Source organism: Cnephaeus nilssonii (assembly GCF_951640355.1).
Source record: "Cnephaeus nilssonii genome assembly, chromosome: 13".
In the NCBI taxonomy this organism is placed as follows: Eukaryota; Metazoa; Chordata; class Mammalia; order Chiroptera; family Vespertilionidae; genus Cnephaeus; species Cnephaeus nilssonii.
The window spans coordinates 38,392,192-38,418,795 of NC_137084.1; the positions used below are offsets into that span (position 1 = coordinate 38,392,192).

Consider the following 26,604-nt stretch of genomic DNA (forward strand, 5'->3'; position numbering starts at 1 on the left):
CGAGTGAACTATTGAAAGGGAAAACCCTCACCACAGTCAGGTATTGCAGCATGCGTCCATCAACTCTGGATTCATGAAACTGGTCTTTGTATTGGGGTAAGCCAATATCATCAAGCCAACCTGCAGAAACAGGAGGAAACGGGTGCGGTAGGATTCGAGAGAATGGGAGAATGTGGGTGCCAAAGGAAAGGGGGCAGCAGATGCTCATTTTGGAGATCCGGCTGTACTCCCCATAAGGTTTAGTAATCCATCTGCCTTCCCCAAGGAGACAGCGTCTTTGAGACACACATTCCCAGGGAAACCGTCTTCCCTGAGGAGCTGCCAGAGACATAATGCACATAAGCCTGTCCTTACGTGTCACCCAGATGTGGTCCAGGAGTGCAGACTTCTCCTCCTGCTTGGTGTTGATGGCTTTTACTGCTAAAACCAGCTTCTTCCTGTGAAGAGGGTGCTTAATTCCCAGCTCCTGAAATTGAAAGATGAAGACAAATGTGAATTTTCGGCGGGCAGCTTAGCCTTCAGAGGACGCTGTGTCTGGGTGGAGATATTCCACCTGGGTAGCAGCGGAATCCTGCACAGCGACAAGGGATCAATTTGCAGCAACAGAGGGAGTCTGGGCCTGCTCTGTCCACGCTGCTGTGTGTGGAGCGGGGGGTGGAAGAATGGGGGTCCAGGAGGATTGGGGCACCTCACCTCGCAGGCATCGGTTTGGGGAAAGATGGGAATCTCCTTGCCCGGAGGCTCAGCTCTTACCTTTTCCATGTCCTGAGGGGTAGCGGTCAGTAACGTGTGGCCAGAAGTCACCCACTGCCTGGCAAAGATCACGTACTGAGCCAGGCCGAAGTCCTCCAGCCACATGCACACGCGCTCCGTATTCCACTGGGCGAAGGGGGCATTGGGGTCACTGGGAAGCAGGAAGACAATACTGCCTGTGAGTGGGGGGTCTGAGGCTCCATCTGTACGTAACTGAGCCTCACAAAGCGGGGGACTATGTTTTAACAAACACTCCCCACCATGGGATCTAGTTGAAAAAAATTCCACACACTCATCTGAGGTGGTCTCTAGTTTCCGGTGGTGGCAGCTGGTCTGAATTAAAGTCTGTAGCTGCTGAGAGCCTGGGGCTGTTACATGATCCTTGTGAGGCCATGTTTACGTGTGCTGTGGTTCCCGCACATATGCACACGTGCCTCAAGCCCAGAGTCCTGCCCCATTAGGATGAAGAGCCACACTGAAGCATGTTTTCCACAGGGTTCAACACCACTTTTAGGGAAACACTCAGAAAACTAGGAAAAAGGGTCAGTTCTCTAACATTAAAAAACAAACAAACAAAAACACTCCAATCAACAACAGCTAATACCTAATGAAATACTAGGGGCATTCACATTGAAGCCAATAAAAAAGCAAGCCTGGACAGCTTGGTTCAGTGATTGAGTGTTGACCTATGAACCAAGAGGTCACAGTTCAACTTCAGAGTTACAGGCACGATCCCCAGTGTGGGATGTGCAGGAGGCAGCTGATCAATGATTCTCTCTCATCATTGATGTTTCTCTCTCTCTTTCTTTCTCCCTTCATCTCTGAAATCAATAAAAATATATGTATATGTATTTTTTAAAGTAATACTTTTTATCAGCACTAATAACTGAGACTTATAGGCAGTATAAGAAGAGATGAGATCAAAATAAGAAGTATAGCCATTAGAAAGGTAAAAAATAAAAGAAAGTCACTCCTTTCAGAAGACTGTCCATCTTGAAAACCCTAGAGAACTCAGTAAGGTGGCTAGTTATAAAATACACACACACACGTTATATTTATGACATGCATCAATCCACAATTTTCTATATACCATCAGTGCACAGACACTAACATTTTTTTGTTAAAATAATTTAAAAATCCCACTCATAGCAACCAAAATGATAAAATGTCTAGGAGCTGCCTTTTCAAAGAATGTGTGGGTCCTGAGTCACCACCTGCGGGGATTGGGGGAGGTGGTAATTGTAACATCCAACTGAGCAGCATAAAAAGACATGAATAAATGAAGACCCAGATCGTGTTTCTAGACAGGATGCCTGGGTATTACAAAGCCGTCAATTCTTAGAGACATCAATTTTTCATGTAAAGTGTGAATATTAATGGCACACTTAAAATCCCCATAGAATCTTCTTTCGGGAGTGAGAGGAAAGAAATTGACAAAGCAACTTTATATTCATTTTTAAAAATAAATGGTGATTTATGGAATATATAGAAGGCTAGATATTTCAAAAGGTTCCTTCCAAGAAAGTATCCCTAACATGCTGGTTAAAAAAAATTTTTTTTTTTTTTTAATGCCTGGTTGAGTTGTTAAAAAGGAGTGATTTCCTTGAAGGGCCAGAATGACAAAAAAACAAAACAAAAAAAACCCACCAAACAAAAAACGCTCTTGCTTCTTCCTCCATGTGCCTATGAGCATGAGTGAGGTCTACTCGCATCCAACAGGAAAGGTTGGGAAGCTCTGCACTAGGAGCTTCCGCCTTCCACCTCTGGATTCTCTGGGACGTCCGCCCTGGCCCCGCTCCACCATGGCCAGGATTTCTTTGTAGATGGACTAGAGGGAGCCTTACCTTTTCTGACCCTTGGGGTCTCTCGTCCTAGAGAGCCTTGGCCCTGCAGTCGCCCGGAGCCCACCTCGCCGAAACTCCACCATCCCCGGTGCATCGGTGTTGAAATTTCCTGACTGAGTTCTTCGGATTCTGTGTGGAGAGCATCCACGGAGACTGTCAGGGACAGCCTGGAAGCATGCCGTGGGCGCACCCCCTCCTACGCAGGCCCACACAGGCCAGATCCAGGACTCAATGGCACTGCTTCCCGGTTCCTCCCCAGAGGTCAAGGATCATGACCTGTGATAGCTCCTTGGCCAGACCCAAGCCTCAATTCTAGCACTGCCTCTGGGATTTGGGCCTCTCCCTTTGGGAGTGAAAGTGGAGGTTGGTGCCTGGCAGGAGGCCCTGGTTTCTGCTTCATTTCATAGACTGGGTCAGTTGGGCCAGCAAGTAGTCAGCTTCCTATCTTCAAAGATGTCTTAAGACCCAGACTGACCCCTAAAAAGGAAGCAAGTGGTCTCACACATGTGTCTCTCCCAAAGCACATGTGGCTGAGCTGCAGAGAATGTGCTCAGGCTGTGTGGAATGGGTGGGAGCCTAGAATGAATGGCATGTAAGGTAACTGGCTATATTTTTAAAAATAAATGGTGATTTATGGAATCACCATTTATATTTAATGGATGCCTTTCACAGTTCTCTTTCTCTGGGCCCTAAAAAAAGTCACTCAAATTCTTGGAGCACTCTATTTTCACTGCTTTTCTAATATTTAATTGCACAGGGGTTTACGTAGACTCTTTGCCCAGTCAAGAAGAATATTAATACCAAGCAATATAATTACAATCATCACCACCAACTTACTTTCCCCAGAATTTCTTGATGCCTTTGGGGCTCCGTTTACCATCTGGTGTCAGGGGAGACTGGGGACCCGACTCAGTACCAGATGACGTGGATGAGAAGTCGTTGGCCATGACAGTGTCATCCCAACCGCTTTCTGTGTCTCCTGAGATTGAAAGAATGTGATGATGTGAGAATGAGTGGAAGGACCTTCAGAAACTTTTCCCCCAGGCCTGGACATCCTCCAGTGGGCATTGGGAAGAGTCTGCCCAGCCTGCCTTTAGGGCAGAACTTTACACCAAGACCTCAGTAGGAGGCTCGAGCACACTCCAGGTTTCTCTAGGAGGACTTAGTGAGCATAAGGTTTCAAATCTGGGTGAGCTAATGCCTTCAAATTCTAAGGATTTGGGGTCCAAATACTTGCAGGTAACTCCAACAAGGAAGGTGCTTTCTTTTTCCCAAGGGAGATTGGGGAATGCAGGCAGGAGGGGTACCTGGCTGCAGGCTCAGAAGGGATGGTTAGGGTAGGGCATGTCACGCTCCACCTCACCTGGAAGGGTACAGTACCTAATACGGGGGCACTGACACTCCGGCCACGATCTCCAGCCAACCAAGAAGCAGAGAAGCCACATGAAGAAGCAACAGAGGCCCAAGTCCAGCCCACCAGAGTTATAGGGAAGCAAAGAAATAAACAAAAGTCATCGAGCAAGAGAGAAAAACTCAAACAGAAAGAAAAATAATCCCCACAAGGAAGGAAGGGGAGGAATGGTGACTAAGCTCAGTGCACAGGGCCAGGGCAGTGAGAGGAGGTTTCAGGTGAGGGGACTGAACACCCCTGGAGCCACTTCCTGGCAGGTGAGGTATCCACAGGTAGGGAGAGGGAGGAAGGGCGGCAGGGCTGAATACACCGGGACCCACAAAGCTTGTGCAGGTGCCAGGACTCAGTCAGACTAGAATGTCCAAAGCCACCGCAAGTCCAAGTCCAAGTGTCACCAGGACATACTCATTCATGGGCTTATCTGGAGCTCCTGCAGCTAGAGGGAGAACTGGCCAAGGACAGACGCCAACACAAGGGCTGGCACAGGGAATAGCCAGGGATGAGGAGTCAGGGGTAGGAGAGCTCTGCCAGGACCTGAATATTTCCTCCCAAGCCCCATGGATATGCGATGCTGTAGGGCAGTGGTCGGCAAACTCATTAGTCAACAGAGCCAAATATCAACAGTACAACGACTGAAATTTCTTTTGAGAGCCAAAATAAGACTCTGCTCATGGGCCACGAAGTTTCAATCACACTGTACGTGCGTGCCTGCACGTGGTATTTTGTGGAAGAGCCACACTCAAGGGGCCAAAGAGCCGCATGTGGCTCGCGAGCCGCAGTTTGCTGACCACTGCTGTAGGGGAAAGATGGCCTCTTCTGCATGAAAAGCAGCAGAGACCTCCACGGTTTTGGGTCCTAAGCATCCAACGGATATCTGTGCACTGGCATTCTTGCCCACTGGCCACTGATTCCATTTCTCTAAGGAAATGCTCTCCCTCAGGAGAGCCCATAATACCATCCTACTGGAAACAGAGAGGCTGCAGAGAGGAAGGAGAGACAGGAAAGGGGAGATCAGGGTGACAGAGGAGGCAGAGAAGGGAAGAGGGTGGAGTGGGGAGTCTCAGAAGGAGGCAAAGGAGGAATGATGGGAAGGGCAGGAAGGGGTTCGAGAGAGGAGGAATAGGAAAGATAGGGGTGGAGTAATTGCAGCTGGAAAGAAAGGGTGGGTGCACACCCTGGTTTTCTGGGTTCTAAGGTGTTTACTGAAGGAAACGTTGTACCCAGACAGGGAGCCAGAGTCTCTGGAAGTGGTCTGACTTGTCCCGTTTGCCCACCCCCCTCATTCTCCAGCTGTGGGCTGCTGTGGTGGGCACAGGATCTCGTGCACTAACTGGAGGTGCCAAGGCCTGGACACTCACTCAGCCTCCGCAGGCTGTTTCCTGTGGGGTCAGGCTGGGGGGTGGTGGGAGTAGATTTGGCAGCGTCTCCATTGGGCATGGCTCCTGAAAGCTTCCCAGGTAACGTGGGGTATTTGTGCTCCGCCAGGAAAGGGCTGTCCTGTTGGAAGGAGAGATGTTGAATTAGCTGTCAGTCTCAGACTCAAACCCCACTACGAAACCTCGGACTCCAGCTGACTCAAAGACCCCTTAGAGGTCATTCAGTGCAGGCCAGGAGAGGGGACCAGAGTTCTGAGGCCACACAGTGAGACAGGGCGGGAGGAAAGCCCAAATGCAGGGCCGACTGCAACTGACGAAGCAGGAAGCGGAGGGAAGATGCAGAGGAGGCCTTTTCATTTGGTGTAGTGCTCAGAGGCTCAGTGAATTAACAGCTATAAATTACCCTTTGAGCCCTTTGAATAAATAAATCAGAATTCTAATAAAAGCTATTGCTTTATTATATAATAACTAATAACTAATATATTATGCCTAATATAATATTACTCCTATATTATGTTAATAATTATATATTATGAAAATATTAATTTTGGAAAATACCAGATTAAGGCAAAGAGAGAAAGTACACTGCATTCAGGGGAGATGACCACAGAAAATGAGCAAGGGGGCTACATGCCAACACAGAGTGCCCTAGGAACTCAGGATCATGGTCTGCATGAGGGTTAGCCCCAGGGCAATGGGCTGGCCATAGAAAGTGTCCCAAAGAAACAGCTGATTAGAAGGGAAAGAAGAATTGGACTTACTTGGTCAAGAAAGATATAATGGCCCCTAAATTCACAAACGTGAGGGAAACATAGTGCAATGCATTTGATGGAGAATAAAATAAAAAGAAAAGTTGAAGCAACATGATCAAGGGAGTCAACTGTGGATCACTTGGTTGGCCTCAGAAGAAAGGTAACATGAAAGACAAAATCGATTTCAAAACGGACAAGTCAGACAAGCAATGGGAGACTTCTGGACTGAGATATCTTTTGAAGTTTCATTTAGTTAACAGCCAAGTGCCCAATACATTTCTGAATTCAGTTTGCTTATAAATGCATGTCCTAGAAATTGTTTGAAATCCAATTCATTCTTTGGACACTGAATACTAATGCCCTATAAAGAAGCTCAGAAAGAAGGACTATGAGAAAAGTAAGTGAAATTCTCAAATAATTCTGAAAGAACGGCTGGTGAAGTAGAAATCATCAGAACCTTGAGAGATGGAGACCATGTGGTTTTTAAGTTCACAGTGACCCATAGGTAGAGCCTGGGCCTGAAAGGACAGACATGTGCTCAAGCCCAACAGTGTCCAAATGCTGGTCCCTGGACTGGCTGCCTCCCATCACCTGGGGCACGTGTAAAAACCATATAAATCCCATGTTGCAACCGGGTCCCATGAATCAGCCCCTCTGGGACTGTACCCTGGAGGTCTGTATTTTTTCTGACTGTGGGAAAGGCAGAATTCAACCAATTTAGAAAACTGAAGGGCCTGACTCCAAGTTCCATAATATACAGGAATATGGGAGTGTGTGGGGGGGGGCGGGGAGGGAGGGGGGGCGGGCCTTAAAACAGACTTCTGGTTGCATCAACATTCATGCTCTCTTAAGAAGGGCAGAGGCAAACGAAGTCATTGACATGGGCTGCTCTGGGCGCCTGCTGAGGAGCTGAGAGATAAAGAGAGCATGGATCTAACCCAAGGGATGAGCTTCAAAGGTGGCCCAGATCAGTGAGAAAGAGCTCAAGGTGACAGAAAGGGCTCTTAGCTCTGTTTAGCCAAGAAGAAAAACTGGGAAAGAAGGACTCACTGAGAGGGAAGGTCGTGCAAGGTCAGGATGGGACACAGGGAAAACAGAAATGCTTGAATCAGGTTGCTTCCCTGGTCTCCAAGAAGAGTAAGCCTGGTTATGGGGGAATGAACTCCCAGCCAGGGAGCAGCGTGGAACTGACTGCCCAACACAGAGGCAGCACATTAAGTGGGAGGAGCCTGGGCGTTGAGTCAGACCAACCTAAGCAAAGCCCTTTCTCTTAGCCTTTCAGAACCTTTGATCATTTCTAAATAGAGAATAACAGTTCCTGCCTCAGAGCCCGTAAACAGAGGCACTGAAAAGGTTGTGTGCCGGGGCCTGGAGTGACTGCAGTACCACCAGAGCAGTCCCTGGATGGGAGGATACCGGTCAGATCCCATCAGGAACGTCATGCTCAAGTGTGGTCCAGGGCACAGCTGGAGGGGACACTGAGGAACTAGTGCTGATCCCAGGAAACTGAACAGGGATGCCAAAGGTTTGTGATCTGTGCACATGAGAAGAGGATGTTTAACTCAGAGAGGGCCAGGGGGCTTATATTCTAGAACCGTCAGGAGCAGGGCTCCAGAGGGAGAGCCGGGATCAGCGATGACATTCTAGGGAAGCCCAACAGATGTGTGTCAGAGACAGAGTTAAAAAAGAATACAGTGTGTCTTACAGTGCAATGAGTGCTCAGTCACCAATGTTAGATGCCGCTGTGGCTGAACGGACGCCTGAGGTTTTAGCCATGGCATATCAGCACAGAAAGAGTAAAAGCTGTCGCCCTCGTCTAGTTGTGTGCTGAGCCATATCCCCTTTCCAGTAATCACATCTACGCTGCCTGGTTGAAGATGAATTTCTCTGAGCCTATAAAACGGAGAAGATATACGAAACCCTACCCCACAGAGAATGGAAGTGAAAGCACACAAGACAGCGGGGTGCACATACAAAGAAAAAGGGAAATGTTGTCTTTTCTCTCACCCTCTTACCCTTCAGAGTTAACATATGTTAAGGTTACAGAAGCTGTAACTTGCTACATGAAAACACTCTAGCAAGCAGTACAACCACATACAGGTGAGAGGGACATGCATTTAACGTACCTTGGGTTCTCCCACCAGGGACAGTTTGTTCCCGTTGACACACTATGGAATGACAAGGAGGATTTCCATTATGTGGAGAAAAAGAGACCTGTGTTAGTCACAACTCAGGACCGGCTTGAATCTGCAAGGCTCATCCCCTCCCTCCCTATTGTTATGCCAGGTAACCATCCTCCATGGCAGGAAACAGGAATCACTGTCCAACCACATAGACAGATGTCCCAGGCAGCTGCCAGGAGAAGCAAGAGGCAAAGGACCATGGGAACAAAGCTACTGAATGGGCCTGTGCCTCCTGCCACCTCTACCCTCTATGGTTTTCCATGGCATCACCAGGGCGGCTGGTGTACTGCTGGAGACCACAGGATCCTGGGCAGCGGGGCTCAGTGGAGATGCTCTATCAGGGCAGGATCCCTTGGTCTCCAATGTCCTCAATCAAGAGCCTGTGACACTCTCCTCTAGTTAAGGGTTTACCCACATGGTCAAGGGCTACCCTCATAAAGGGTCACAGAGCCCTCCTCATCTTTCCAGACTCTTACAAACACTTTCTCTACAATCTTCTAAATGATCCTGTAGCTCACTCCTGGGATTGTCTCTATCCACATCACTTCATTTAGAATCTCTGCAATACACATGGTGCCCTGAAGATACCGGGCCAGTATTCAAGTTCTTCTGGGGCTTGATATGACTCATGGTCTTGACCTTACCTTCTCCGACTCCCCATTTCCCAAAACCTGCCTCTGCCCACCTCAGTATCTTTTCTCATCAACTTCAGGCAGCATTTCCTGGCTTACCTGGCCACTAGGATGCCTTGGACCACACTTGACCATTTTTTTCAAGATATTCCCGTAATTCCTGCCACCCCATTAACTTTATAAAAGGCCCTACAAGGCGGGGACTGGGACCTCACTTGTGTCCCAGCACTGTGCTGGGCACAGAGAAGTAACTCAGGAGTCTTATGGAGAGACTGATGGGCTGACCTTATCCACAGGTTCACTTCTCAAGTCTTCTAGACTACAGGAGAGTTTTTTCTGAGCCCTGGAAAAACACATAAGAAAGAGTTACTGGAGGAGGAGGTACATAGTATCATTCATGCAGAGAACATTCCAAATGTTTAACCAGTAGTCTGTCTTGGGCTTAGGGTCAATATCAGGAAAAAGCCACCCTCTCATCATAATGATTACATATAAGATGAGACTGGCCCATCTCCGGGATAGCCTGATGGGTGATGTTGTTGGTGAAGGCATGAAAGCATCGCTTAAATCCAAATCAAAAGTCCTTGGTATTCCTCAAAAACCTAGAATACATTCCATTCCGTTGTATCATTGTGAGCTGTTTTGTGGTCATAAAAGACCTATGTCAACAGACTCAAAGAGAGGGAAGGTGCCAATACTGCTCTGTCTGAGCCTAAGAGTAACCCAGGGGGGAAGAATTACTTTAGAGTAGAGATAAGCAAATCAGCCATCCCCATTTCCAAAGCATTAGCCGCTAGAGTTTTCCAGTCTGCTCAGAAGAATTTGCTTTTAGCCCTAACAGGTTTGGCTCAGTGGATAGAGCATCGGCCTCCGGACTGAAGGGTCCCAGGTTTGAATCTGGTCAAGGGCATGTACCTTGGTTGTGGGCACATCCCCCAGTAGGGGGTGTGCAGGGGGCAACTGATCGATGTTTCTCTCTCATCGATGTTTCTAACTCTCTATCCCTCTCCCTTCCTCTCTGTAAAAAATCAATAAAATATATTTAAAAAGAAAAAAGAAGAATTTGCTTCTACAGGGGCTACTTTACTGAGAAGGGCACCAATTGGATAGAGAAGAAGCAATACCACTGTGGTCACAAGGGTTACCTGTGACAAGTCTCTCCCTGGCATTAGTATTTCTCAGTTCATATGAAGAAGTCAGCATCTGTTGTACATTAGTCTCTTGTGAGCCTGGTCAGTGTGTGTTACTTTCTCCTGAGTGAACTCATAAACCAAATTTCTTATTCTACTAAACTAAGGACTGGCTGATTACCCTCTTTGACACCACTGTTTGTTCTGGGGCTAAGAGGCTCAGGGGAAATGGAAAGTGGGTTTCTGAGAGTACAAACTCTGGAGACTCAGCACCCATCTGGGGAAGCTTGTGTCATGCTTGTGGCCATTGTCTCCAGACACCTTGGCTGAAAGACAGCCTGCTCTTGGCAGTGAAGCTCCGTATCTCCATTACTTGGAAACGTGTTCTAAAGAGCTGACACAGAGAACTAGAAATAGGTTCATTTTAGAGGGAACCAGACTGATGACAGCCAAGTGACCCACAGGCCAGCCGATCATAAGTGCATTGCTATGCAACGCTTTGCCAAAGCAATTGGACTAGCTTCTCTGTAGGAGAAATGGCCTTCCCTAGAGAGCATGGTTTGTCATAGGGTTAGAGTCACCCTGAGAGCGGGAAAGACATTCCAGAGGGCCTGACAAAAATGACAGGCACACATCATGGAATGCTCTTGGCTCTGATGAGCCATTGGAGGGCCCAGATGAGGTGCAGCCACCTCTCCTCTGAGGATCTAACCCCTGGCCAGGTCTTTTCTCCGTGACAGTGACCCAGACCCTCAGCCTGAAGGAAGGGAAGCCCCTCTATGGCCAGAGCTAATAGGCACGGTTTGTGATTCTCCGTGGTGTTGGTCCCGTTATGGCCACTGCGAGGGCCTGGATTGCTGTCCTGATGGTGAAAGGGCAGGTGTTCCCAGGACGTAGTGGTCCTGCTCACAATGCATGGCCAGTCCCCACCATGTCAGGCGCCCTGAGTGGGGCCTGAGGTCACAGCTTGAGCCTCCTACCTGGTTTCCAGTGATTTCTGTGGAAGTGGAGGTGGCCCCACTACAGGAGAGCTACATCTTGGAGGCATCTGCACCAGAAAGAGACGAGTCATCATAGGGGACAGTTGCTATTTGGAAACCACCCTTCGCCCTTCTTTGATGATTTCTCTTGGGGAGTTACAGTTCTTCCCCTGGGTACAGCCATGGTGGCTCCGTCAATTCTGGTGCTTTGCTATTTCAAGATACCAAGGAGGTGGGTGTAAGAAACAACCCAGGCCAACCTGCCTCTCCTTCCTGGGCCAAAGTTCACATCTTGGGAGCAGAGTCCCAACAAGAGAGTCCCGAGACTCGAATCCCCAAAGGCTCTTGCTGCTCCTGCCCTTTCAGAGCTTGGTCCTTCAGCTTTTCCTTTCATTCAGTGAGCCCTTTCAAGAACATGCCTTTTAGGCCAAGGTTAGTCAGAGCAGATTTCTGTTGCTTGCAATGAGCAACACTTCTATTGATAGAGTCACTCAACAAATGTGAGCAACATCTACTACCTGCCAGGTCCTGTGCTCATCATAAGGCCAGCACTCCTTGCATCAGAGTGGCAGACAAGTTAATTAGGATGAAAGATCAATGTAACATGTCCTTGTGGCACCTATTCCTACAACATAACATGACGTTAGAGGAGAGGGAGGGGCTCCCTCTCACCCGTAGGAAGGTTAGGAAGGCTTTGGAGGGAAGACAACTTGAGCTGAATCTTAAGAACTGAGTGTGGGCTCGCCAAGAAAGGAAAGAGCGTCACAGGTGGCATGGGCATGAGCTAATGGTATATAAGGACAGACTGACTGCAAAGACCACCTCCTTTCTCTAGAGCTCAGTGTCTTTTTGGTCTACTACAGGAAGGGCCCTGATATTATAGTACAGTTGGTAAAGCCTGGGCTTTTCGGTCAGATAAACCTGGCGTTAAGTCAAGGTTCTGCCATCTCCTTGCTGTGGAGTAGATGAGGTGAGCCACACACAGTGCTCATCACAGTGACACTCAGAGGTGCTGAGCACGTATCAGTTACTGCTGTTTCTTACGGCCAGCAGTCCGGCACGCTTGCTTTGACGAGGTAACTGGGTCACTGGGTGACACTTTACACTTTCCTTCATTAAGAGGGTTGAGCTGGACCGCGAAGATCCTCTTCAGTAAGGCTGTTCTGGAGTTTCTTGAACTTTTTAGATCCTAGGTTGAAGCCCTTTCTCTACCTGTGTGCTTATTTGTGTTGATCCTAAGTCCACAGAGATTCATATAACAGGGGCAGGTTTTAAATAAGGAAAAGAGGAGAAAGAACATCTCTCTGCTGGGTTTTGGGTCTCCAGGGGACGTCTGTGAAGTAGGGATGTAGGACTTCAAAACTGGCAGCTGCCCCTCTAAATGAGCAAGATGCATCTATTCATTCAACAGATACCGTTGAATTCTACTGGGTACCAGGCATTGTTGCAGACTCTGGAGAAACAGACGGGTAAGTAAAAGCAACAACACTTCTGGTCTATGCTTACACTCCAGAAAGAAAATACAAAAAGACAAGGAACTGAATTTTAAAAAAAATCCTACCCTTGAATGTCCAGTATCCACTATGCTGTCCCTCCTAAGCGAACACAGGCCTGTGCCTGGGCCCCTGGCTGCCCTCGGAGCTCTCCCCAAGGCCTCCGGGGCTCCACTGATTTCAATTTTCACCTGTCAACATTTATACCTGACAGGTGCCTGCCTAGATCCTCCCCTGTGCTCAGGGTAAGCCCTTGGGAACTGCTGAAACCCCACATTCCAGATGGAAACAGCACCTCTTCGGGGCCTTTATTTGTAGTGCTCCACTTTCTGAAACTTCCCTCCAGCTCTTCTTCATTGATTGAGAGATTTCTTTCTGAAGGCCCTAGAAGCATTAATGCAGAAAAGATGATCACATAGTGTCCTTTGTTCAGAAATTACAACTGCACCACACAATCCTAACACTTTTTTCCTTCACCAAGAAAGACTAAGAAATATACAGAGGAGCATTAAGAGCATGATTTGGAAGATTCTTCACAGCATCTGAGCATGGGCTGCCAAGAGGGTCATCTCAAGGTCAAAGCTCCTGTGTGCAACAGAGAGAAGGCACCCCGCAGTATCCCTCTCCAACCTTCTCACTCCTTGGCCCAGGCAATCAGACAATCAGATTCTGAGAGTGACTTGACCCAAGGCCTCCAAGGATTACAGAAAACGAAAACGGCAGTGACATATATGTGGGGATGGGGTGAAGGGAGTGGGCAAGGTGGTAACCAGTCAGCCACAACCCAGTTTGTTCCTAAGATGAAGCAGCAGCTCAGCCGGAATCAGAGACTCCGGAATATCCTCCAAGCAGCCCTCTCCTATGAAACAGCTGCTTCCTGGGGATCTGTGATGGGAGCCCAGGTCAATGGTGTGAACAAAGCGGACAGCCTGGCACATGCCCCACTGTGCCCATAAGAACACGAATGCTGCCTGCATGTTGCATTCAGTCTGGGCAGCAAATATGAAATGCAAACAGCTCTCTCTGCCCTGTGACTTCCTGTGGGAACCAAGCCCTGGGCGTCCTCTGGGAGAGTTTCACATTCTCCAGGAGGTGGACAAGCTCTCATCCCCAATAAGTGCATTGAAATGATTTCTGATCCAGGTTGCATTCAGGTTGCATTCTGATCCAGGTTGCATTTCTGATCCAGGGGAAACCTGGGGAGATGCAGAGGAGATCCTCCAAGGGTGGGATTCTCAGGGGATCAATTGAAGGCTGCATTTTTTTGGTGATCTGGACAATCCCTGAGAGTTCTGAACTGAGTGACATTTGACAAAATTTCTGGAAATCTTAACACCTGCCCATTTCCTACAATTCAGGACAGTCTAACCAGTTCCGTTCTCCAGCGGAGGCTCGTCCCCAAATGAAGATGAAGAATCTTCTGGCAGGACTGCCCCTGGATTTAACCCCATAGCTGGAATACCTCTGCGAGAAAACGGGGCTCTTACCTTGCGTTGCCAGCACGATCTCCTTCACCCTTCGGTACTGGTTTAACAGCCCCGCGAGCTCCTCTATCCGGCGGTCCTGCAGCAGTGCGAGGGCAGACATGTAAGCACCGGCACTGGCACCTCAGGAACGCCTTTCCGGGCCCAGGCTAGGTTCTGCGCCCACTGAGAGGAGGTGCCATGGGGAACCTGAGAAGCATTCAACACGGTGTCCAGGCCCCTCCCAGAGCCGGGTTCTCTGTGGCCTGCCTCCCAGGCGGCTTGCAGTCACTCTTGCCTCTCCCTGAAGGCTGAGTCCAATCTCCAACCATAAGACAGCCCCTTCTTGACACAGCCTTTGAGGGGCTGCAACAGTTCCAGAAGCAGGAAATTCTGTCTCCTCCCCCCCTCCCCCCCTCCCTCCCGCGCCCCCCCGCCCCCACCCCCACCCCCCCCCACCCCCCCGCCTTAGGTAACCATTCAAATCTGCCTCCTGACCTAAAAGTTTTTCCTGGAGATATCCCCCACATATCCCCTCCCCACCCCCACCCACACGATTAAAATAAAACTGTCTATTTATCCCAATGTCCTTGCCTGTTCTTTAGGAGTCTGAGGTTCCTTACACAACAGAGGACATCCCCAGGGGATTGTATCTTTCAGCAGAGGCCTAGGGACTTGGGAGGCCACTTAGGTTCTGGAGTTAAGATGAACTTGGGCATAAACTCTAGCCCTGCCACCTACTGTTACCTGACCTTGGGCAAAACTAAAGTACTTTGAGTCTGTTTCCTCATCTGTAAAATACAAGGGTGTGATCCTCCAAGCTGATGTCTGTGCCAGGTTACAGAGGTGTTTAATTTATGATTATGCAGGAATTGCACATGAAGAATATAAGACAGCAGGGCAAACAGCACTGCATGCTGCCTAGTGTCTCCGTGTTGGGTCCATCGCTGGATCATGAATGTGGGAGGTGGGTGGATTGATCTGGAGTGTAGCTAGGAGTCTAAGCAACAGCTATGACATTAGCAGTAACCACAGAGGTATTTTTTTCTCCACACCAGCATGAATAGGCTTTGGGAGAGTCCTTTTAGGCAAAGTTTCCAGACATCAAAGTCAAAAACAGGTGTCTGAGGTCTAGTCTCTGGGAAGCACAGCCATTCTCCCAACACATCCCTGAATCAATGACCTGATGGGTATGGCCATGCCCAAAATATCAGAGACTAGCAGAGACCAACAGAGCCAGGGATGTCAGCAGGGAAAAGATAGGGTTGCCCAATGATCATCTTACCTTATCTTCATTGGCAATAAGCAAAGTTTCCATCCCAATTTTCAGACGTTGAATTTCTTGGTCTAAAGAAGAATTTAGATGTGGAAAGAATTATTTATGTAAATGCAGGCAGCTATCTCCACATGCTAAGATGCTTCTCAAGTGAAAACTTGAGGAGTTTCCATGTGAATAAACTGCCCATGGGCTTCTTTAGTTTTTAAAGAGCCCATAATGGTGTCTGGCATACACTTCAGTCTCATTAAATATTTGTTAGACTAATAAATGAATGAACCTATCATTTTGTCTTCTCTTTATAGACATTTGTGGGGCGAGGGGTGGGGGGAGAAACAAAATGCCATTTACTCAAAGATGACACAGAGAAAAATCTTTCACAACCAACATCTCACAAGAATATAGACATTTATCCTTTATGAGGCATGTGCCTGGACTGCAATTAGTTTTTAAAAAAGTCATGCAGTCCCATGGTTTGTAGCAGAGAATTTAAAATAAGGGGGGGGGGGGAATGTCTATAGGTGAATGGAGACTGGAAAAGAAAGACTATGTAAAAGAGTTGATTACTTGGCTTAGTTTAAAATGGTATAGTCAGAATTGACTAACAAATGTTTAGACACATCTTTGCATATATTAAAATAAACTCTACTGTTAAGTAAAAACAATCCTATTTCATCATACATCTATAGAACTTCCCTATGGGCTGAGGGATCTATTTCAGTCTGTGGTGGACAATTCATGGCCTTCTCTCACTTTGGAGCCAACACGGCCTCTCTTGACTTCTTCCCAGACTGGTCTAGAGAGCCAGGTCAAATGCCAATGCCTGAAGGAGCTACAGGTAATTCTGCCAAATATTTGGAGGTCTAGGAAGTGGCACATAATTAGATTTTTCCAAACAAGGATACATCTGATATAGGGTACTGCAAAGAGAATAGGGGTGTCTATATAAGAAAAGTACAGGAAAAAAAAGAAAAGTAAAGTAAAGGAGACCAGGGAACAACAGTATAGGCACCCCATTTGCTTTTAGGATGCTTGCTATATCCAACAGGAACAGGAAGAACGGATTTATGGACTTTGTATAAATAGCTGTAGGGATCCATTTTCACAGCAAAGTGTAGAGTGCTTGTCCATTATCTTAGGCTCTTGCCAGCTGAAGATCAGCTCTGCAGCCTGGCATGTGGAGAGAGCAGTGAGCTCCACATGAAGACTGGCAAACCTTGATGCTTTGGGGAGCAAGTGACCAAAGAACCAACTCCAGGAGGCAACTGATGATAGAATGGGGCAGGGATTGGAAGGCATGGACTGTGGAGTAATGTGGGGCCTAGGGCAGAGGTTGGCAAACTGTGGCCTGCGAGCCACATTCGGCTCTTTGGCCCCTTGAGTTTTTAGCAAAGGCCAGCTTAGGAGTACCCTAATTAAGTTAATAACAATGTACCTACCTATATAGTTTAAGTTTAAAAAATTTGGCTCTCAAAAGAAATTTCAATCGTTGTACTGTTGATATTTGGCTCTGTTGACTAATGAGTTTGCCGACCACTGGCCTAGGGGAAAGGCTGCCTGGTCTAGAAGTCATGGATCAGGGAGCTTTCTGTCCTGGTTTAACATCACAGATAATCTAGGTTATCTTAGGCGGATCTAGCCTCTACCGTTAGGCTTGATGGGTAGGTGACACATACACTTAATGGCTTGGGAAAAGAAAGGCTGGGGAAGGGATTAGCATGTTGGTGGCTAATTTTCTCTAGCCTAAGCTACTGTTTCATGGCCACGTGGCTTCACCACCCCAGCGGGGATCTGAGCTAAGCAGTGCTGAGACTGAGATGAGACTAGGTAACAGGATCAATCTACCCAGCTACATGATCTCCCCCAGCATTACTCTTTGGCCTGAGCTAAGAGAAAAAGTTGGAAGATGTTGAGCATTTTGTATACAAGGCAAACAGCCATAAATACTAAGTGTGTTAAGAGGATTTACCACCAAGACTTGAACTCCTCGGGGACCATTCATCATCCTTTCATTTATACAATAAATATTACTTAGGAGCCTACCATTGTAGGTGGTATGTGGAAATGTCTTACGAAAACTTAGACACAGTCTCTGCCCCAGAGAGAGGACAACAAGCTATACAAAGAGAACCCCAAAAATGAGAACCACAACACTGACAAGTTATAATAAATGCTATGGGGGGGGGGGAGAACACTGACTTAGAGAAAAATAGGATTGGGGGCATCTATTTGGGGTAGGGTGGCCAGGAAAGGTTTCGATTGCTTTCTAGAGCGACTAGAAGGGAGGGAAGAGAGAAACATCAATGTGAGAAAGACACATCAATTGGTTGCTTCCTGCATGCACGTCCACCAGGGCTGGGGAACCTGCAACTTAGGACCATGCCTTGACTGGGAAATGAACCTGTGACCCTTTGGTCCATGAGCTGACGCTATAACCACTGAGCAAAAACTGGCCAGGGCAGGAAAGATCTTTCTGAGAGGTAACATTTAAGTTGAGATCTAAAGGATGGGCAATAGCTAATTTGTTTCTGTAAACTTGGGGCCTTCAACAAGTACCAGACAGGAATCCATTAAATGACTGAATGAACTGCTAAAGCCTCCCCTTTGTTGATGACACAAAAACAAGTCCTTTCAATCAAGTGAATGTCTAAAGCTCCAGAGGTGGCTACACAGAGCTTTAATGGTCAGAATGCATGTGAGAAAAGCCTTCAGAGCTGAGTCTTCTGGGCAGGGGAAGGGTTCATGGCAATGATTCCATGATAGAGCTGGGTTTACAGGCCCAGTCATGCAGACACACACATGCATCCCTTCAGTTAGATATGTTTGTACACATTCATGCACCTACATGCACATTAGCACACCTACTCACACAGGCATTTACATACCCATCCATAGACATACATGCCCAGGGGCACAGGACCCAGGGGCAACTGCACTGTCACAATCAACTAGTTACCTTTCTCTGCATGATCGCTGTGGAGAGCTGCAGTCCGGGAGAGCTGGCTGTGTAGACGCTCAATTTCTGCATCCTTCAGGGCCACCTGCTCCTGCAGCTGGGCCACCTCAGCCTGGAAGAGAACAGAGGACCCCTACCAGTTCAGAGAGACTACCAAACTGCAAAGAAGTGCCTCAGGTCAGAGTCCAGAGCCAAGGGGTCCCAGGACAGGTTAGGAAATTAGGAGCAGAGGTGCCAGAGGTGAGCAATTAGAGGTGCTCACAGCCCTTTCCACAAGGTGGAGCTCTGTCCAATAAACTCATTCTTTCTGGTCATTTTGGCCCTGCCTGTCTCTGGCTGTCCACCTACTCTTCTCCAGCATCCTCCTACCTGACCAGGCTCTTTCCCTCCCCTGCCCTCTGTGGTCCAAACACCACTGAGCTGGGACTGTGTGCAATGGGAGGGCTGCCCTTGGTCCAGAAATGGATATTCTCTTTCTGGATGTGGTCTTCCTTTTCCCAAGATATTCAATGCAACAGCATGTATGTTCACCACTGTTACAAGTGCATGCATTTTCATTTTTTTTTTTGCCCCATCTAGGAAATAAAATCACTACTGGCAGACAAAGAGTGAGCCAAGAGTTGCCTTTCTCAAACACTTGCCCATCCTTTGTGCACAGCCACTGACTGCCCAACCTCCAGGCACCTGTGCATGATCATCCACACATACATACATACAAGAATTCAGGTGTGCTGAGCAGATATACTTTTGCAAATAAAGTAGGTAAGTACAACCACATACATTCATATATGTACACACATGGGCAGCTGCACTGGATGGTTCTCATGTCTCTAAACATAGCAGGTTACACTTCACACCTAACAGGAGATGTGGTTGGGTCCATGCTTTCCCATCCTCGTTTGAAGATTGTAAATGTGTAGGTTCCACCCCAGGAGGCACATTGGCTTTGGAGTCAAACAAACTTAGATTCTCTCACTTCCTATTGGGTGACCTTGGGCAAGTGAGTTAACCTTTCTGAGTCTTAGCTCATCTTTAAAACTAGGTAAATGGCATTTACCTCTTGAGGCTATAAAGAGGATTAAATAAGGTAATGGTTAAGAACAATTTAGCCTCATGCCTAGTAGATAGTAGGTGCACAATAATTGCTAGTGTTGCTGCTCTCATCCTATTCCTTCCTTATGAATAACTAGCTAGTTCTTTGAGCATCAAACCAGATTAACTAAGGGGTTGCAAACTGACCCCTGAGCCAGGCAACGAACCACACAGCAAAGATTTCTACTCTAGCTGCACCCCTCCCTGTGTGGGAGTCCAGTCACACCCTGCCTTCGTTTCTCAAGGTTATGGAATGTGCTGTCTGTTCCCACGGAGGCCCACATTAATCTCTGAACAACTGCAAGTAGCCAAGTGAGCACTGCTCCTGTCGGTGGCTCCTCTGCCTCACAGGCCTGCAGAGTGGACCCCTCAGGACACAGGACATTGCGCTAGCCACTTTCTTACAGCAAACCTTCCTTAGCTCCACAGGAAACAACGGGAGGAAGTGATGTCCCTGCATGTCACTGGAGAGACAATAGGAGTCGTGCAGGATCCAACGGTCAAGTCACAGAGCCAGTTAGTGACCAGGCCAGGGATGTAATCCCCGCCTGCTCCAAAGCCAGGGCCCCACGCACCACAGCTGGTCTGCTTCTAAGATAACAGGACAAATGAGAGCCACTCTCAGACGGCTAGAGCTCCCCGAGACCACCTCAAGGGTTTTGAAATAAACCTTCCCTACCTCCTCCCGTGGCACAGAGATGACCATATAAGGAAACCAGGTGGCCCGGGATGGAGCTCACTTACTGCAAAGTTTTACAGAGCACCATCCTGTGCTCTGGTTTCTCACAGAAGCCGGAGAGCCGAGCCCCCTGTGCCACACCGCCTTGCTGAGACTCGCAGCCAGGCAGCCGCTTTCCAGAGCTCCCTCAGGGCCTCAGAGCCCAAGGGCTTATGATGGATGGTGACAGCGGCTTCTGAAAATTTTATCTTTGAGATTCTCAATCCAAATGCCTCACATTTCTCCAAGAGTTGGACTATTCTTGGAAAATATTCTCGAAGCCTCTCTTGTACCTCTCCACGCCATTGCTCCCTTTCTTTGCAGACAGGGTGAGAGCTGGTCCCTGTGAGGAATCTGGATGCCTGATGCTTGTCTGTGAGCCCCACAATAGACATCGGTGGTGTAGACCTGCTGAGGCAAACCCGGGCCACGATGAAGTCTCTTCTCTCGGAGGCCCGCCTCTGGATGAAGTCATCTGTTTAAGTCCCTACAAACTAAGTGGCTGGTCCCAAACGCCCATGTGCCAATTTCCACACAATAGGCCAGAAATGGCAGGTGCTCTGATATCCTTTGAGTGGTACCTGTCCCTACAGCTGGGGAGTCAACAATAGCCCAGAGGCTCCACTTGACCAGGAGGACCAACTATGCTACTGCCACAGCCACCCAATGAGGCAGACATAGGAGCTGATCCCAGCAAGTGCGGGGCCTCATTAAACCCCGACCACACCCCACTCAGCTGAACTGGAAGATAAATCACCTTTTGGGACCAAAGCTTTACACAGAAAACCAGTGAAGGCTTTTACTGCAAAGAATCAGGATGGTATAGGAAAGGGAGCATGAGTTTTGAAATGACACAGATCCAGATCCGAACCTCACCTTGGCAACCTGAGCCTCAGGTTCCTTACCAGTAAAATGAGGATAACAAATCAGTGGACCGCACCAGGTTATTTCATAGATCCAATGAGAAAAAGGGCTTGGTACATTCTGGCACATAGGAGGGGCTCCACACCTGGTAGTTATTAAGTAACTCTTGGTATCTGGAGGTCTACATGCCAAGGCAGAGGGCTTGGAAAATGTAAAAAGAAAAGATTTGTTTGGTTTCATAAGAGAAGGTGGCATGTACAACTTCAAAGGTTTCACCAACACAGGGCCCGTGGGGGAGCACTGTGATGGGGATTCTGAGCTACTGAAGAAAACAGAGCTCCTGCCGCCAGTGAGTGGGAAGCGTGGTGCACACAGGGTTCGATGAGATAAAAACAGAGCAGTAGCTAAGTGGATCTGATTGCCTGGGGTTGGTACTGACTAACTGTGAGATCTCGGGAAAGTTAATTAACCCCTCCATGCCTCAGTGTTCTCATCTGTACAATGGTTAAGCAAATTATTTTACACTCATACTATACTCATACCATAGAATATTATATAGACTACCTACATTAGCATTGTGTTCAGAGTTTTCTTTTAGTAGCATGATATAAAATTGTATATAAACGATCAAAACCAGAAATTGAGAGAGTGAGAGAGAGACACCCAATCAGAAAAATACCTAGAGGAAATATTAATAGTGGTAACTCCTGGGTGGCATAGGAGTTTTTCTGTATTCCTTTATTTTTTTCTGGTTTAAAAATTCTCTGTAATGAATATTATTGTTTTTAATATCATTAAAAGTTAACTTACAGAAAAAAAATAAAAGAACAAACTAGACTTTAAGAAAATGCAAGTAAGTAGTAAAAATGAAAATGCCTGCAGGGATCATGCACCAGCACCTGTAGGTGGCGCTACAGAGACCTTAGGGAAATGGCAGGTGTGCACCCCACTTAGAGGCAGCCCTGCCCAGGCTTCTTCAAGCAGGAAAGCTGTTCCAGGGTTGTGAGAGCTTCCTTCCCCACACTCCACCCCCCAACCCCGCCCCAGGGCAGCCTAACTATTTCAGTGTGCAATTTCTTAATGTTTAAGTGACAATGAATTCGACATCTTTAAATACAATGCTCAACTGCCTACCCACCCCCGCAAAGTGTGAGCTGACTCCAACCCACTCATTTTAATCGCTGCATTTCAACTATTTGAGAAAATGAAGGAAGAAATGAAGGAGGGAGAGAAAAAAGTTATTTCACAAAAGAACTTATCCTTGGTGTCCTCTAAATAGCAAGCTCTGCAATTCAATAGAAACCTGATTTGGTTTTTTAAAAATAGTCAAGCCTGGCTGGTGTGGCTCAGTAATTGAGTGTCTACCTATGAAACAGGAGGTTATGGCTCAATTCCCAGTCAAGGCACATGCCCAGGTTGCAGGCTTGATCCCCAGTAGAGGGCGTGCAGGAGGCAGATCAATGATTCTCTCTCATCATTGATGTTTCTATCTCCCTCTCCTTTCCTCTCTGAAATAAATAAAAACATATTTTAAAATAATAATAATAAATATTGAAAGTATACATCATTTTTTATTTTTTAAAATATATTTTATTGATTTTTTACAGAGAGGAAGGGAGAGGGATAGAGAGCTAGAAACATCGATGAGAGGAAAACATTGATCAGCTGCCTCCTGCACACTCCCCACTGGGTATGTGCCTGCAACCAAGGTACATGCCCTTGACCGGAATCGAACCTGGGACCCTTGAGTCTGCAGGCTGACGCTCTATCCACTGAGCCAAACCAGTTAGGGCTACATCATTTTTTAAAGAAATACATTCATTGCTGAAAATAAAGCATGCTGTTTTAAAAAACTGATTATTAGAGGGACTGGCAAAAATGATGCAGTCAACATAAGATTGGTGTTCATCTGCCTCAGGACTCACCATTCACTCACTAACTCACTAGTCCTTTCTTGGCCCAATGTCAGCTGATGGTGCTACCAGACACAGCAAGAGGAAGAAGACTCCGTTGCTTCAGCAGCTCATAATCTCACAGGATTTCCCCCATGAGAAGGCCCTCTTGGATCCAACCTGTCTGCTGCTGGCCACTGCTACGTGTGCACACAGTAGGGTCAATTTGCATTTTTCGAGCATGGGGTCCTGTAAACCCAGAGTTTGAACACAGAAACCCCCCACCGGGCTCGGCGCCTCCCCTAAGCATCAGAACCGCCTTTTACCTTAGTGGCCTTCAGCTTCCACTCATACTGATTCCGTTCATTTTCCAACTCTTCCACCTTGATTTTGAGGCGCCTGAGCTCTTGCAGTAACTCCTAGGGAGATGAGGGAGAAAGACAAAGTCTGATGGTTGCCCAGCGAGATGCTGTTCCCTGATCTACAACCCAGTTAAGCTCGTGCACAGAGGATGTCCGGAAAGGGCAACCACATCATGCTCCACACTGAGGCTCAAATCCTGCAACGTGTGCTGTTTCAGGAACAGCTGTGTGGCCCTTTAAAAACAAAGGCCAGGGAATTCTTGACAGAAGAAAGAGAAAACTCTCTGCTTATTTTTAGAACCTGTTCTGCCTGCCCCCGTCCCCCTCCCCCCCCCCCCCCCACACACACACACTTATGCGGGATGTGCCCACATCAAGCACAGTGTGTGGGAGGCAGGGCAGGTGGGGGCTTGGGAGCAAGAGGAACAGAGATATGGAAATGAGGAAGCTTCTTACAGACAAAGAAGCAGGAAGCAGGCTAATTGGGAGCATCTTTTTGTGCAAAGTGAGGGTGGAGGAACCCAGAGGAGGGGTCAGTGATCCTGAGAGGCTGCACAGAGGAAGGGACAGCCAGCAGGACAGACATCAAACACGGAGGAAACAAACGCTAAATGCCTAATGCAGAGGCCAGTCTTCCTGTTCCAGTTCACAGGAGGGGGTTGGTTTAAAGAAAGGAGGGAGGGAGAAGGCGTCCAGGGAAAGGATGGGAGAGGAGGCTGGGAAGGCTTTTGGATGAGACTCTCAGGAGTTCTGATGCCATTGTTTGGACAGTAGGGAGCCACTGAAGGTTACTGGGCGGCGGGAGTGATATTTCAACAACTTGCCCATGGTGGAGCTGCAATCCAAGCCCACATCTTCTGGCTCCAGGGCCCCTGCTCTCTAAACCATCCCTTCAGCAAAGATGACACCACTAAGCACCTTTGTCCCAAACCCGGATTCCTTTAAGGCAGCGGTTGCCAACCTTTCGGACCTCATGGACCACCAGTGGTCCACAGACCACTGGTTGGCAACCACTGCTTTAAGGGACAGTTGGCCCTGCTGACTGGTTCCTATCAGAAAAATTAGCATAAAAGGGATCCCTTCCGTAGACTTTCTGACCTGCAGACTCATCTAACGAACTGTTACCCCCTAGCATCCAGGGGCACAATACCATTTAGACACAAATCTGATCCTGGCACAACCTGCTCCTCAAAGTTCATCAACTTTAACCCATGACCCACACAGCCTGGCCCGAGCCAGCACGCCGCCTGCCTCTCATGTTACCCTGTGCCCTGGTTATGCTCCAGCCACACTGAAAACGTTTTAGTTCCTCTTTCTGCCTTCACACATGGTCTTCCCTCTGCCTGGCACTGTTGGCCAGGTTCATTCCTGCCCATCCTTCTGGCCTCCCAGAGCGAAGCCTTCCCAACCTCTGCCCTTCACCAGGTCTCCCTGCTATGCTCTTGTGGCATCCTGTCTATCACCCTCATCATTTGCAATTAAACATTTACCAGTGTGAATGCCAATGGTTAGTTCTCCTACAATGAACTCCATGAGACATTCTGCTAACCTCTGGCACATAGTAGGTATGCATTATTTTTTAATGAATGAAGATACAAATTTAAGGTCATTGTCTAACTGACCTGGAGCTCTTTGCATTCGGAGACGATCCAGCAGAAAGTGGCACTGCTTACACTTGAGTTTTATAGGGTAGTTTATTAAATTTTTTTTATAGGTGAAGTGAGCATTTATTGATGCCCTTTAAAAAAAAAAAAAGTCTTCCATGCTGAGGTTATTGCATCCATGACCTGCAGCAATAGATTTCTAGGCCTGTTGCGACCTGCAGCCAATACAGGATCATTTTCTGAGAACATTTCCAGCCCTGCCTACAGGGGCACCAGGCTTGCAGAACCTGAAGTGTGTGGGATACTGCCTGAGCGGCTGCCACTATGGGGACACAGAGCATGGTGATCTCCTGCTGCAGTAACCTCTTCAGCACATTCTCCTCCTTCTAAGCTACCGGTTGTCCATCATCAGCTATAAACACTGAAGCAAATTTTAACTTCCTTTAGAAGTCTTTTTGGGGTAACCCCTCAATATGGGGCATGCCCTCTCAGGGCTTCTCCATCCAAATCTACACTTACATCTTGACTCTCATTTACCCCTGTATCCTTTAATGTAGGAGGAAATCTTCCCCACTGCACGCCTCCCCTGATGCCCGAGTCAGGGTAGAGATTTTCAACATATTTCATAGCTGAGTATGGACCACGGGAACTTCCTACAGAGCTGAGGCAGGCCTTCTGCATTGCTCAGGCTACTGTGACCTTGACTTTTCCCTGACTTTCCCCTGGGCTTCCAAGTCAGTGGATCTTGGGGGTGCACAGCTACCATCACCAGGCCTCAGCCTGGTCACATCAGTGTGAGGGGCCAAGTCCAGAATCCCAGTCAGAGACACCCCACAGGGCCCAGGGATCATGAAATCCCTCTAAAAAGGGAACTTTTTCTGGAAAGTCAGAGGATGACTTTATCACAGCAAATAGAAACTTGTGTTCTATTTCCTCACTGGGGATAAACCTCTTTAAAAATAAACTTGAAAGAATTCTTTCATAATGCTTTTCTTTAAAAAAAATCATGGGAGATGAAATGTCATTTATTGCACTTCCCAGAGCAGCAATCAATGTCTGAATTGTTCCTGGGACTGGCAATCCTGAGGCTTCCTTTTGCACAAACACCCCAGGACTCATTCTGAGCCCTGCAGGAGGTGAGTGTCGCCACGTGCAAGGGTTGGCCTCACCTGCTCAGACCCTGCTCAGGGAGGGTCACGGAGCTCAGCTCCCATCCCGAGGGAGTGTGTGAGTCCCCGGCTCTGCCCAGAGGTAACAACAGATCCCTGTTAAGCCACTGCACTCTGTTCTGGTTAGGAAAACCCCCCGCCCCTCCACCAGTGAAACACCCGACACACGCATGCTCTGATATACTTAAGTGTGGTTCCTACAGGTGACCCCTCCCAATGCGCACAGTCCTGGCTGCCGGCCTGGGGCCCGGCCACACCGTCGCCGGCCGCCACCTCCTCAGGGTGGTCCCTACTGAGCAAGAGGCGCTCTTGAATCTGCCTGTGGATGTCCAGCTGCAGCCTACACATCTGCTCCTGCAGCTCACTGATCACATTCAGAACCGACTGTGGGAAGGAAGAGAAAGGAGAAAAGCACTCAGGGTCAGTCAGCGCCCAGACACCGAGCTCCTGGAGGGAGCCGCACAGAGGCAGGAAGGGCATAGAGGTGAGCAGCAAGTGGCACCCAGTGGGCACTGTCTGTGACCACCCGCTCTCTTCACAGGAACCAAGAGACATGGCATTTTCCCGGAGGCCTCTCCGATCCCTTGCAGTTTGAACAAACACCGAGCAGCTCCTTGTGCCAAACTGGGGGCCATCGTTGCATGTCAATATCTG

At 48.0% G+C, this 26,604-nt stretch overlaps 1 protein-coding gene across 6 annotated transcripts in view; it reads right to left on the reverse strand.

Moving 5' to 3' along the window:
- The window catches only part of PPFIBP2 (PPFIA binding protein 2), a 132,268-nt gene that overhangs the window by 8,145 nt on the left and 97,519 nt on the right, over positions 1-26,604 (reverse strand). For all 6 annotated transcript variants that reach the window (XM_079787551.1, XM_079787552.1, XM_079787547.1 and 3 more), the window contains 14 exons: positions 23,142-23,234; positions 18,250-18,361; positions 15,303-15,364; positions 14,042-14,117; positions 12,850-12,938; positions 11,062-11,129; positions 9,237-9,294; positions 8,263-8,304; positions 5,367-5,505; positions 3,435-3,576; positions 2,598-2,726; positions 754-904; positions 355-466; positions 32-120 (listed from right to left, as the gene is read on the reverse strand). In XM_079787551.1, coding sequence (XP_079643677.1) covers positions 32-120; positions 355-466; positions 754-904; positions 2,598-2,726; positions 3,435-3,576; positions 5,367-5,505; positions 8,263-8,304; positions 9,237-9,294; positions 11,062-11,129; positions 12,850-12,938; positions 14,042-14,117; positions 15,303-15,364; positions 18,250-18,361; positions 23,142-23,234 — 1,362 coding nt within the window. The remainder of the gene's footprint in view (positions 1-31; positions 121-354; positions 467-753; positions 905-2,597; positions 2,727-3,434; positions 3,577-5,366; positions 5,506-8,262; positions 8,305-9,236; positions 9,295-11,061; positions 11,130-12,849; positions 12,939-14,041; positions 14,118-15,302; positions 15,365-18,249; positions 18,362-23,141; positions 23,235-26,604) is intronic.